Consider the following 14,459-nt stretch of genomic DNA (forward strand, 5'->3'; position numbering starts at 1 on the left):
TTGTATACAATTCCAGAATCTGCAAGATGTTGGAAGGAATTACCTTCCATGTGCATGAGTTACATCACTATGGCCTGGCCAAACAAGATTGTGGAAGATCTCGAGAAGATGTCAGTGCCAGCATGGGGGCTCGCAGGTAAATAATCAGTGAGTGGAGGTGAGTATCTACTTTAAGCAATACAGCCTGGTCCAGGATACTCCTAAGCCTGGGGAAGGATGATAAAGGGGCAACTGGCTGTTTGCTCAGACTGCTGCCCATAGGCTAAGGCTGAACCGGCCTAAGATCTGAGCCATGCATGGCCAGGCTGAATGTACCAAGTTGATCAATCAATCAACTTGGGTACAACCAGCCTGACAAATTTTACATGCGATTATCGCTAACGGCCTGTATAGTCTTTAGCAATAATCACTGCCTTCTCCTGGCGGGGACTGTTTCTCCCACTCCCCAAGGGAGAATACAACGGCTCAGTGGAAAGGATTCCCTTGTCAACACTGTGTGTTGATGGGGGAAAGGAGCACTTTTTTTTTTTTTTGTGGGAAAGAAATTTGCTCCATGTATGGTGTGCTTTAGGCCAGCCATAGACGAACCGAAATTCGTCCAGTTCAGCTGAATTACAATTCGTCCATGGGCAGGCTGGTTGTACTGAATTTGATACATCAATCGACTTTAGAACAACCAGCCTGTTTTTTTCGTGCGGTCACTGCCAGCGGTTTTAGCTGCCGGCCGTGATCATTGTATTCTGACGGCGGGGAAACCTCCTGCTGTCAGAGCACAATAGCTCCGCAGGAGGGATTCCCCCATTAACACTGAATGCGTTGTTGGGGGAAATCGAGCAATTTTCTTTCTTTCAACCCGTGGTTGAAAGAAAAAAAATTGCATAATGTATGGTTTGCTTAAGTGATGCTGATTTGAAGAGAAATATTAAGAGCCTTGTCTTACCACTACTCCTCTATATCATATGAAAGCTGTGCTGGTCTGTATCAGGAACAGGAAAATAAAATCTCTCTTCCTACCAGGAGCCTTTCTTCATGTGCCATGTGTTGATGCTTTTTATGATGCAATAGTGGAGGTACAGACATGGCATGGCTCCTACTGATTACCATAAAACTATGCAAAACAAGACAACAGAGGTTGTACCCCTAAAAAAAAAAAAAAAAAAAAAAATACTGTTCCTTTAACCACTTCAATACAGGGCCCCTTCCTGCCCAGGCCAATTTTTAGCTTTCAGCGCTGTAACATTTTGAATGGCAATTTGCGCGGTCATACAATACTGTACCCAAATGACATTTTGATCATTTTTTCCCCACAAATAGAGCTTTCTTTTGGAGGTATTTAATCACGACTGCGTGTTTTATTTTTTTGCACTATAAACAAAAAAAAGAGCGACAATTTTGAAAAAAACAATATTTTTTACTTTTTGCTATAATAAATATCCCAAATTTTAAAAAACTAATTTCTTCCTCAGTTTATTCCGATATGTATTCTTCTACATATTTTTGGTAAAAAAAAAAAAAAAAAAATTGCAATAGGCGTATATTGATTGGTTTGCACAAAAGTTATAGCGCCTACAAAATAGGTTATTGATTTATGGCATTTTTATTATTATTTTTTTTTACTAGTAATAGCGGTGATCTGCGATTTTTTTCAGGACTGTGACATTGCGGAGGACAGATCAGACACTTTTGACACTATTTTGGGACCATTGACAATTATAAAGCAATCAGTGCTATAAATATGCACTGATTAATGTATAAATGTCACCTGCAGAGAAGGGGTTAACACTAGGGGCGATCAAGGGGTTAAATGTGTTACTTAGGGGGTGATTCTAATTGTGGGGGGAGGGGACTGACTGGGTGAGGTGACTGATTGGTGTTCCTATATACTAGGAACACATGATCTTTCTCCTCTTCCCTGACAGGATGTGGATCTGTGTGTTTACACACACAGATCCACGTTCTTGCTCTGTGACCAGCAATCGCAGGTGCCCAGCGGACATCGAGGCTGCCAGGCACGCGCATCGGCTCCCGAGTGACACGATGGCGCAGGCGCTCCCCCTAATTCGCCGGGAAACCAAGGACGTAATAAGACGGCTGCCCGCGATGGCAAAGCCACCTTGCGGTTGTCATATTACAATACATGGGAAGGGAAGTGGTTAAAGCAGGTTAAACAGTATGGTGCTTGTGTTGTCTAATCTGTCCCTTTCTATGCTATAAAAAACCTGTTTGATTCTGCCTGTTCCTGTGTCCTTTTAGGTGACTTGACCACAGTAATTATGGCTGCCAATCCATGATACCGTAGTTAGTTTAAATGCTTCTGTCATCCCCCAGTCTCTCCCCTATCCCCCTCCCTCCCTGCCTGTCAGCTCCTAGTTTGTGAGCGACCTCCTCCCCGCCCCTCTCCTCCTGCCGCTATTAGTAGCTGGCAGTAAAGTCAGAAAGAAGGATTACTGTCAGCCCCTCTGTTCTAATAAGGTATACTATACAGTGTAAATGTTTTTTAAATGATGCCGCAAAATACCTTATTTCAGATCGCCTCTGTGCGGTCACGTGACCTCCCGCTGTTCTCCTCCCCCAATCTAAGGACTAAATCGACAGGGGCTGATCGGACAGCTCAGCGATCACATAACCTCATGGCTGATGTTAGAGGGGAATATCAGCCCCTCCCACTGTAGGCCTTATATCGGTGGAGAAGAGCGGTGGGAGGTCACATGACCGCACAGAGGCGATCTGAAATAAGGTATTTAGCGGCATCATTTAAAAAAACTAAATTTACACTGTGTAGTATACCTTATTAGAACAGTATTCCTACTCTCTGTCTTTACAACCACTTTAAGAAAGACAGCCCAGTGTTAGTTATTTTTAAAGGGTCAGTTTATCTTTACAAAAAAAAAAATGCCTATTCAGATAAGGGACACCTGTAGATAAAGACACACTGTGCAGCTCTGACTAAAGTTGAATGATGCCCTTGTTATAGGTGTAGGCCATTTAAGTACCTCACAAAGCCTGACTGGAAAACTCCCAGGACGTTGCTAAGAACGTTGCTAAGAGAAGCTTAGCTGTTACTGTTCACCTTTGCGATCACAGGATGTAAACACTTTCTTTGATTCAAACCCCCTCACATACTTTCTCCCTCTGCTGATGCAGTAGCTCTAAGCTCAGAGTTTGAGAGCTTTCTTTTGTGATGTTGGTGTGAACAGCCTAGCTGGTACTGTTAATGTCGCCATGACAGCAGTAAGCTCTCAAATGCTGAGCTACTGCATCAGTGGAGAGAAAGAGCATGAGAGCATGTGAGGGGGTTTGAGTCAGAGAAAAACTTCACTCTTGTGATGGTGAACAGTAACAGCTAGTTGTCTCTTAGCAACGTCCTAGGAGTTTTCCAGTCAGGCTTCATCTAAAGCAAGGACATTATTCAACTTGTTTTATTTTTTTTTTTTTACAGACATCCCCTATCTGCATAGGCAGTTTTTGGTAAAGGTGAGCTATGTCTTTAAGTGCTCCATTTGCAGAAACAAACAAACACCCCCCAACGCTCAGAGAATTGCCACAAGATCAAAGTGATGTGTGGATAGTAAACTGTTCTACTGAAATGCTCCAATGGTGCAAACCTTCCTCAGATAGGGGAATTCAATAGACAAATGTAAAAGAGCACACTGGAAAATGGTGCATTGCTACATAATTTATTAAAACAACAAACAGTAATCCAAATCCATATTCACAAAGGAGGGAAAATGAATGCGTTGTATCGAATCAAATCATGATCCAGTGTGGCGTCAAGTGACCTGACTCAGCACCACCACGTCGGCAAGCTAATGCATTTCGGAAGACGCACCACCTTCTTCAGAGCTCTAAAAAAATGGGTGCATCCAGTGGCGGCCGATCCATAAGGGGCGCCTCTCCCCCCCCCAAAGGTTTGACCAATAGGAATGCTATTCATAGAAACATTTATTTTTAAATAAATGATAATATGACTAACATTTTTAACATCTTAAAGTAAAACATTTTTTGTTATATTACGATTTCATTAAACATGAATCCTCCGATGTGTGTGCGGTGCACGGCGAGGCACCACACTAATAGAAGTCTATTAGGTCTGTCAATGTTAAACAAGCACGTGTTTGGAGCATGAGGCTCCAATTGGCTTGTTTAACATTGTGCTCGGGCCGAACCCGCCCACTTTTGACGTTAGCGAATCAAAATTCCCCACGCACCAATTCCGGTGAGGCTGAAAGATTTGGAACACGGAAGCCGCTGGCTGGGTATCAGGGGAGCCATGACAGCGATGGAGGCTCTGTTTGCAGGTAGGGACCTGGAGGGGTCTGCGCCCCCCCCCAAAAAATATTTTCACCAGCTGCCACTGGGTGCATCCCCTGAAACTTGCCGACAAGGTGATGCATGGATCAGGCCATTTGACGCCACACTGGATTATGATTTGATACAATGCCTCAATTTGGCCTTTTGTTTATTCTATTAATATACACTGTTTTGCCAAAAGTATTGGGACGCCTGCCTTTTACATGCGCATGAACATTAATGGCAGCCCAGTCTAAAGCCTCGTACACACGATCAGATTTTCCGACGGGAATTGTTTGTTGACAGACTGTTGGCGGAAAATCCTACCGTTAGTACGCTCCATCGGACAATGGTTGTCGGATTTTCCACGGACAAATGTTGGAAGGCAGGCTTTAAAACTTTCCGCTGACAACGGTCTGTTGTTGGATTTTCCGATTGTGCGTACACAAGTCCGTTGGACAAAAGTCCAAAGTACAAACACACGTGCTCGGAATCAATGCTCACCAAACACGACATTAGCAGAAGGTGCCCGAAGGGTGGCGCTAATGAGCTGAAAAGCCACGTAGTACGTCACTACGTTTGTTGGCTGACAATTGTGTGCCGTTTGTATGAAAGACAAGTTCCTGGCCAATGCCCTTCGGACAAAAGTCCAACGCTTTGTCTGCGGAAAATCCGGTCGTGTGTACGAGGCTTTAGTCTGTAAGGTTCAATATTGAGTTGGCCCACCCTTTGCAGCTATAACAGCTTCAACTCTTCTGGGAAGGCTGTCCACAAGGTTTAGGAGTGTGTCTATGGGAATGTTTGACCATTCTTCCAGAAGCGCATTTGTGAGCTCAGGCACTGATGTTAGACGAGAAGGCCTGGCTCGCAGTCTTCACTCTAATTAATCCCAAAGGTGTTCTATCAGGTTGAGGTCAGGACTCTGTACAGGCCAGTCAAAGTCCTCCAACACAAACTCGCTCATCCATAGACATTGATTCCTGCACTGGTCCAAATCACTTGGTGGAGGGGGGATTATGGTGCGGGGTTGTTTTTCAGGGGTTGGGCTTGGTCCAGTGAAAGGAACTCTTATGCCGCGTACACACGGTCGGACTTTTCATCTACAAAAGTCCAACGGACGCTGACGGACTAAAGCTGGCTGGTAATCCGATCGTGTGTGGGCTTCTCCGGACTTTCAGCAGACTTTTTCAGCCTCAAATCCGACGGACTTTAGATTTGAAACATGCTTCAAATCTTTACGTCGTAACTACGACGGACCCCGAAATCCGCTCGTCTGTGTGCTAGTCCGACGGACAAAAACCCATGCTAGGGCAGCTATTGGCTACTGGCTATGAACTTCCTTATTTTAGTCCGGTGTACGTCATCACGTACGAATCCGTCGGACTTTTGTGTGGTCGTGTGTAGGCAAGTCCGTTCGTTAGAAAGTCTGCTGCAAGTCCGCCGGAAGTCCGCCGGAAGTCTGTCGGACAGGCTGTCGGACTTTTGTAGACGAAAAGTCCGACCGTGTGTACGCGGCATTAAGGCTTTAAATTAGGGCAGGCACAGACAACAAATTATTCAGGTCTGGTTTAGGAGTAGAGACAAAACTATTAATGGTTTATTTTTACAAGACCCATCAAGATCCGCCATTAAAAAAAAATAAATAAATAAATAAAAAGCATGAGGTAAAGCAAACCTTCTTTTTAAATCCAAACAGAGCTCCTCTCTCTCAGATTCCCTTCCGAGTCTCAGGCCAGAGCTCTGCTGTGCTCTCTTCCTGCTCATTTAACCTCTTCAATACCGGGCACTTTTGCGCCTTCCTGCCCAGGCCAATTTTCAGCTTCCAGCGCTGTCACTTTTTAAATGACAATTGCGCGGTCATGCTACACTGTACCCAAACTAATTTTTTATCATTTGGTTCCCACAAATAGAGCTTTCTTTTGGCCGTATTTGATCACCTCTGCATTTTTTATTTTTTGCTAAACTAATAAAGAAATCTTTTCTTTGTTTCTGATATACCATTTTGTAAATAAGTAAGTTTTCTCCTTCACTGATGGGCACTGATAAGGCGGCACCGATGAAATGGCACTGAGGATGGGCACTGATAGCGCGGCACTGATAGGCAGCACTGATGGGCATTGATAGGCCGCACTGATGGGCACTCATAGGTGGCACTGGTGGGCACTGAAAAGGTGCACTGATGGGTACTTATGGGTGGCACCGATAGACGACACTGCTGGGCACTGATAGGCGGCACTGATGGGCACTGATAGATTTCACGGATAGGCATCACCAGTGGCACTGGCAGGCATTTTTCACTGGCACTGATTGGCATTTCCCTGGTAGCCTAGGGTGGCATACCTGGTGGTCCAGTGTGGTGGGCATCCTGGTGGTCCTGGGCAGGCATCTGAGGTAGGGTTGCCACCTCATCCCTTTAAACCCAAACACATATTAATTACACAGGTTCTGTGGCTGATTAAGGTGGTAATCAAACACACTTGGTGCCTTATCGGCATTCAATTAGCCTCAGAACCTGTGAAATTCATATGTGTTCAGGTCTAAAGGGATGAGGTGGCAACTCTAATCTGAGGGGGGGCTGCGCTGATAATCAATCAGCACAGGCCCCCCCTTGTCAGGAGAGCAGCCGATCGGCTCTCCTCTACTTGCTTCTGTCAAACGCAAGTGAGGAAAAGCCGATCAACGGCTCTTCCTGTTTACATTGTGATTGGACACGGCTGATCACATGGTAAAGAGTCTCTTACCTAGATCGGAGTTGCGGTGTGTCAGACTGACATGCCACAACAACGATCGCCGCGATGCATGCCCGGGGGGGGCGGGCAGCGGCTTGATATCCCGACAACAGCATATGGCGTCTGGTCAAGATATCGCAACCACTTTGCTGACGTCATTTTGCTATATGGCGGGCGGAAAGTGGTTAAAGTCCACCTGAGCGTGGACTCAAGTGGACCACAAAATCCGGACCGGAACCAAGCCTGCCACAGAGGCTGGAAAAACCCGGGTCGGATTCCGGTTCAGTCTCTTACAATAGAAGGCATGCGAGGTGAAATATACCGATTCTCCATTACCTCACATACTGTCACACCATCTACTGCTTCCTCTTTCTTTCAGCATTGGGCTCCAAGAACCAGGGGCCCCAGAGCAAATGCTGCATACAAACAGCCAGGTGGACAGGCAAGGCTCTTATCCACAAACCTAAAGTGTACCACCTATCATTCCATGCCAATGTGTCAGGAAAAGCGAATCCAGAAGAAAAACTTGAACCCTAGATTGGCTGGTAGGGTCAGGCTGAGTGAAAAAGAGAGTCGGGTCTGCAGGGCAGCCGCAAAATATCCCATTCAAATCTCTTTACTAAACACTGGAAATCAAAGTCACTTAGAGGCCAATTTTCAAACCTTCCACCGCTGACAACCTCTATTAAATAAAATAACCAAATAGAAATAAAGCGACAACCCGGTCTCGCCATTGCCTTTTATTGTCAGCCACTTTTTCTTTTTTTTTTTTTTTTTTTTCTTTTCAAAGCCTTCAGTTCAAATGACATGTCATCGGTGCCACTGTATCGCAGGCTTTTCCATTTATCTGGCCCGGCAGGGGGGCTGCTGCAGCGATGTCATCGAAGAAGGAACAGAGGCGGAAAAAAAAAAAAAAAAAAAAAAAAAAAAAAAAAAAAAAAAAAAAAAGCAGGAAAGAAAAAAATGCCGCTAAAAATAATAATAATAAAAATAAGGGGAAAGAGTCGTAGGTGTGTGTGTGTGTTGGGGGGGGGGGGGGAGCAATAAGTAGGGGGAGAATGAAGAGAGGAGGGGAGGAAGAAAAGAGTGTGAGAGAAAAGGGAGAGGTGGCAGCAGAGAGGGGTGAACAGATTAGCAGCAAATGGGCCATGAAGTGAATGCTAGTGTAAGGCCGCTTGTGCCGTCAATGGTTTTATTCACCCCGTTGATGTTGTTGTGTCCCGGTCTGAATGAACTCTTTCAAAGCGCCATATGAAGTTAAAGCAAGTAAATTTCTATCTTTCTAACATTAGAATGCCTCATTGCCCCTCAATCAGCTCTCATGGAGGCAGAAAATGACCCAACCATCTGTTTTTTTTCCCTTTCTTTATAAATCCTTGCAGTTGGCAGCATACGGCCTAAAAGGACAAGGTACCTGAAAAGAGAGAGGATAGATAGATAGATAGATAGATAGATAGATAGATAGATAGATAGATAGATAGATAGATAGATAGATAGATAGATAGATAGATAGATAGATAGATTTGTAGGGACATAGCTCTAAAACTACAGGCAGGAAAAAAAAATATATCAAGAAATAGGAATGATAGAGAGTAAGGCTGGCCATACATTATACAATTTTCTTGTACAACTTTCCTTTAGATTTACCAAAACCATACAATAGGAGGTCAAACCTAAACGCTTTCAATTTGTGTGCAATCAGGCAAGCGCTTGCACTACATAGTTGAAGGTAAATCTAAAGGGAATTGAACAAGAAATTTGTATAATGTATGGCCAGCTTTAAGCTGGCCATAGATGGAACGAAATTTGGCCGGTTCAACAGGAACCAGCTGAATTTCAATCAGTCTATGGGCAGGCTAGTTGTACTGAAATTGATGCATCGATTGACTTTAGTGCAACCAGACTGTCTGTTTTTTTTTTTTTTTTTTATTGCCCGATCCATGCCAGTGGCTATAGTTGCCAGCAGTGATCACTGTATTCTGTTGGTGGGGTACAATTCACTGGCAGAACACAATACGCTGCAGGAGGGATTATCCCATGAACACTGAGTGTGTTGATGGGGCAATCAAGCTATTTTCTTTTCTTCAACCATGGTATGGCCTACCTTAGAGAGAGAGATAGCTATAAATAGGGAGAAATTATATACATACATATATATATATATATATATATATATATATATATATATATATATATATATATATATATATATATATATATATATATATATATATATATATATATATATATATATATATACACATACACAGTATACACACACATACATACATACACATACATACAGTATATATATCTCAATAGATAGATAACGATTTGTACAAATATCTCTAAACATCTCTAAAACTACAGATAGGAAGAGAGATGAAAAAATTTCAATAATAAAGAGTTAAGCCGGCCATAGACGGATCAAAATTTGCCAGTTTCAACAGGAACCAATTTCAATTAGTCTAGACCAGTGATGGCGAACCTTGGCACCCCAGATGTTTTGGAACTACATTTCCCATGATGCTCAGGCACTCTGCAGTGTAGTTGAGCATCATCGGAAATGTAGTTCCAAAACATCTGGGGTGTCGAGGTTCGCCATCACTGGTCTATGGGCACGCTGGTTGTACTGAAGTTGATCCATAGATCAACTTTAGTACAACCAGCCTGTTGGTTTTATTCGTCTGATCACTGCCGGCAGCTATAGTCACCAGCAGTGGTCATTGTATTCTGTTGGTGGGGCACTAATCACTGGCAGAACACAATATGCTGCAGGAGGGAATTCTCCCATGAACACTGACTGTGTGTGGGGGGATTGAGCAATTTCTTTGCTTCTATTCCTTCCTTCTTCAATTTTTTTCTTCTTCAACTCCTGGTTGAAGAAAAGAAAATTGCATACTGTATGGCCTGTCTTAGAGAGAGAGAGAGAGATAGATAGATAGATAGATAGATAGATAGATAGGTAGATAGGTAGATAGGTAGATAGGTAGATAGGTAGATAGGTAGATAGAGATTTGTAGAAATATCTCTAAACATCTCTAAAACTACATATAGGAAGAGAGATGAAGAATTTGAGATAATAAGGAGTTAAGCCGGTCATAGACAGATCAAAATTCGTCAGCTTCAGCAGAAACCAGGTGAATTTCAATCCGTCTATGGGTCCATTGATCAACTTCAGTACAACCGGCCTGTTTTTTTTTTTTTTCTGATCACTGACGGCGGCTATAGTCACCAGCAGTGATCATTGTATTCTGCCGATGGGGAAGGCTCCCCACGCTCCCTATCAGCATAACATAATAGGTCTGGGGAGGGCACAGTACTGCAAGGTGTGACCACCAACAACCTAGTCACTTGGCTTCAATAAATTAAAAAAATAAAAGGATTCTGATAGAAAATATTAATACGGTAATAAAAAAGGTGGCCTCATTTATCCATGAGTGACAAATTCTCTTGAATTGTACACGATGCTGCCTGGATCTGGCAAACAGGTCACATGTATCCAATTCTGGATAGGTATGCAGCGCTAGAGCCAGTTGCTTTGGCTAACACCATTTTTATTCTCTGTTGCTCCAGTCTTCATAATGAGTCTCGGAAATCTTTCTGTCTGTAGCTACTGGCTTTGAGGCTGCATTCACACCTGAGTGTTTTCAGCTCGTAAAACGCCCAACAAGCAAAATCCCATTCATTTAAATGGCCCCTGTTCACGTTTGAGAGTTTTGTAGCCTAAGGCAAAACGCCTGAAGCTCAAAAAATGAGCTTCTTTTTTGGGCAGATTACAGATGGTTTTTCTGCTTTTTACATTGGTGACCTTCTGACCTGTGCAAAATCGCGGCAAAAATGGGGTAAAGACCACGGAAAAACGACTTTCTGCCTGAAAACGAAACGCTCAGGTGTGAATGCAACCTTAATCAAAACCAAGTCCTGCATGCACAATCCGACCACTGAACTACTGGCGTATAGCCAATGTGAACCTATGGAGAGGAGTTCTGCAGACATTGGTTCTCGGTGAGAAAATCAGTCCTATTTGTTTCTCCAAGGGGTTTGTCCAAGGGGTCTCCAACAGGAGGCGCTGGGGGCAGCCTATAGACACGAATACCTGATTCCCTGATCTGACCATACACAAATGTTCTCCTACTAGTATCTTAACACAGCAAAGAACAACAAGTGAAGTCTATGGAGGGCTTTGTGGATCGGAGTACGTTTTGCCGCATGCCGGGGTTAAACAGGCCAGCCACTTGGGCTGACAAGCTGATCAGAGACTGAAATGTTTATCATAATATTGGAACAAAGTGGATTCTTGCTTCTGCCACAGCATGGCTCATCTCCAGGCTCTATCCCTGCCCCGCAGGCTTGTTCGCTCTGACTGATAGTGTAATTAGTGCTGACGGATCGTTTACCTAGCTCTTAGTGACTGTCAGAGCATGAAGACAATGTCTTTCTCACTCACTGGGCTGGAGGCTTCTCTGTATCTCAATGAGCTGCTTCATTATAGATTGTTAGCTCCCCAGGACAGAAAATGTATATTTCAAAGCAATGCACAGCCTTTTTATTTTTTTTTTCTGATATGAATAAAAATGTTATTGTGTGTTAAAGAAAAACATTCTTTCTAGGTATAGTAGTTCATTATATACAGTATGAACACCTGGGCAGCCAGATTTGATCATTACATGCACGGGCTTTACTTCCCATCCTGCAGTGCTACACAATGGTTGTACTTTACTGCTCAGTCTCACAATGCAGGTCTAGGAGTCAGCTTAGTCATCAAAAACAATGCACTCCCTGCGTGGCTTTAGGCAGAGGAAATGACTGTTGCATTCAAAGAGCTCCCTCTAGTGGCTAAGCTGAAAGCTTCTACATTTAAATGCAATGGCAAAAAATATGAAGAGCCATAGCATGAACAAATGTGAGTTAAAGCAAACACAAAAAATAACTTAAATATGTGCTTACTGATAATGAAGCTTATTTTCCTTCCTAATATAAAACCCAAACTTTTTTTTCTCCATAGAAAGGGCTCTGATAAGGCCAATGTTGGTAGTGTCTGTAGCTTCCCTTCTCACCACTCCCTCTCCATTGTCTACACATAATCAGGTACACAAAGCATTCATCAATTTACAGAGTTTAAATTTGAATAATAAGATTGAATTCCACACTCACCTTTGGGTTTTCCAAGATCCCACCTTCAAAGCTGAAGAAAACACAACATGATTAAAATTAGCATAAATCCGGGAGTGCAATCGAAGCAAAAGAAAGCTCCACCACTCAGGTAGGTCTGAATCAACAGTGGACAATTAGTGTGAATCCTTCAGAGGTGGAGAGTTCCAGGTGCTGGCTGAATGCAAGGTAGAGCAGGGGTAAACAAGAAGATCTGGATGCCGCACACCGGACTGAATAACAAAATGCCTTTATTATAAAAGCTGGATCACAGAGTATACAGGACACTATAGCAGAATGTACAGGGCTCAGCTGACGCGTTTCGCACTCATGACAAGTGCTTACTCATAGAGTAAGCACTTGTCATGAGTGCGAAACGCGTCAGTTGAGCCCTGTACATTCTGCTATAGTGTCCTGTATACTCTGTGATCCAGCTCTTATAATAAAGGCATTTTGTTATTCAGTCCGGTGTGCAGCATCCAGATCTTCTCGTTTACCCATGATTAAAATTAGACTTGTTGCTACATTTGCGTAATATAACTCTAAGGGCTCATTCACAATACAACATGTGACAATCAGCAGTGTTTTTTTTTTTTTGGTTCCAAGTAATTTTTGAGGTACAACAGAAGTTACATTATGTGACATAACATACAATTCTGGAGGGTGAAAGGGTAGGCAACAATTGTGTTCCAGTTATTTCATTTACTGAATGCAAGTAGTCCTAATGATAGAGGAAGTGAGTGGTGTAGATGGGTGTGCACCTCCAGTGGTGAGGCAACCCCTAAGGAAGTTCACTCTCATTTGATTTTCACTCAGTGGTTACCTAAAGTCAGTGAGTTTGCTGAAAGCTTTTCGAAAAAAGGGAGTCTTGGTTGCAGGATGGGGTTTCAAGGTAAGAGATGGGCTAGGAGTAGGTATAGGAAAGGGAAAAGATGTGAAGAAAGGGAGTAGAAGGAAAAGGTTGAAGTGGAAGGTGGGGATTGAAGGGATGGGCTCTCTGGTGGAAGAGTCTCGATTCTGTTCAGCTGTAGATCATTAGGGGTAAGAGGGGTGTGATTTGAACATTTACAACTGTCACCTAAATGCTCAGTCCCACCCCCCATGCATATCACTTGCCTAGGCGACACCTTTCAGCAGGTAAATGATGTGCACTCTGCTTGCTGTGCCTCTTGGGATATGCAGGCCACATACCCCAGGAGACAGGTTTTCATTCACAAAGGAGAGGGGGGGGATCCTAGTGGCGCATCATTGAGAGGTACACCGGTTGAACCCAGAGGAGCTGGCAGCCTCCCAATGACGTCACAAAGAACATGGCAGCACAGAACTGAGAGGTGGCGGAAGTCAAGAGGATTTCAGCAGGACAATGCTGGATCCACTGAAGGTGAGTATCTGAACTTTGCACTTTTTAGGGCTGGGCCTTTTGGCTAAGACCGGGGCAATTTTTGTCTTCCAGGCCTCAGGGCCCAGCCAGTGCACATGCACAGCCACTTATATATTTTAAATTATTTTCTATCCACTGTTTTTCACTTTCACTTTTGTGTGTGTTTTTTTTCTCACTAGGATGAAGGGTGTGAGTCCTCTGTCTTGCCCTGACATCTAGGGGGAGGATCTGTGACCTTCTGGCTCCTTCCTTCCTTCCTTCCCTTGGGGGGGGTCTCTCTTTGGGAGAGTCCTTCAACCCAGTATTCGATGGTCAGCTTCTGCTGATCTAGAAGAACGGGTTCTGCCAGGCCTTCTGGCTAGGCAAACCATTGGCACTCTATGTCCCCGTCAGGAGCCTTGCGCCCCGGGGGATCAGGACAGGGAGAGGTCCTACCCCTTTGGACTAAAGCACACCCTTGAACTTTTTTGTGTATGTTTCACATGCACATTTTTTGTTCACTTAATGTTTTTTTCCTTTCAGAATTTGCACCACCGTGGATTTAAAAAAAAAAAAAATCTGAACCTTACAGAACCTACCACCTGGTAAGCAGGGGTTTAAAACAAAAATAGGGTGAGAGGGGAGGCTGAATAGCCGCTTTAAATAGTGTGCTTTATAGAGATCTAAAAATCAAGCCAACAGAGGGAAAATTGAGGAGGATACAGGGACAGCGGGGATTTGGTTCTCAAATAGAGACATTCCAAACAAACGAGAGACAGTTGGGGGCTGTGATTTACCTAATATGCATGAGGTTCTCATCCATACTCCAGGGGTTCTTGGGTGTCACAGGTACAGGTATACCATGTTTCTGAAAAGAGAAATGTACACTGTTAGGCCTATGGTGGAAATGCCATTATCACTCTGCA

At 43.6% G+C, this 14,459-nt stretch overlaps 1 protein-coding gene across 2 annotated transcripts in view; it reads right to left on the reverse strand.

Annotated features, from left to right (window-relative positions):
• Window positions 1–14,459, reverse strand: part of ASS1 (argininosuccinate synthase 1) — a 155,364-nt gene that overhangs the window by 63,122 nt on the left and 77,783 nt on the right. For both annotated transcript variants that reach the window (XM_073600484.1, XM_073600483.1), the window contains 2 exons: window positions 14,331–14,401; window positions 12,177–12,207 (listed from right to left, as the gene is read on the reverse strand). In XM_073600484.1, the coding sequence (XP_073456585.1) occupies window positions 12,177–12,207; window positions 14,331–14,401 (102 nt within the window). The remainder of the gene's footprint in view (window positions 1–12,176; window positions 12,208–14,330; window positions 14,402–14,459) is intronic.

Source organism: Aquarana catesbeiana, linkage group LG09 (assembly GCF_042186555.1).
Source record: "Aquarana catesbeiana isolate 2022-GZ linkage group LG09, ASM4218655v1, whole genome shotgun sequence".
Lineage (NCBI taxonomy): Eukaryota > Metazoa > Chordata > Amphibia > Anura > Ranidae > Aquarana > Aquarana catesbeiana.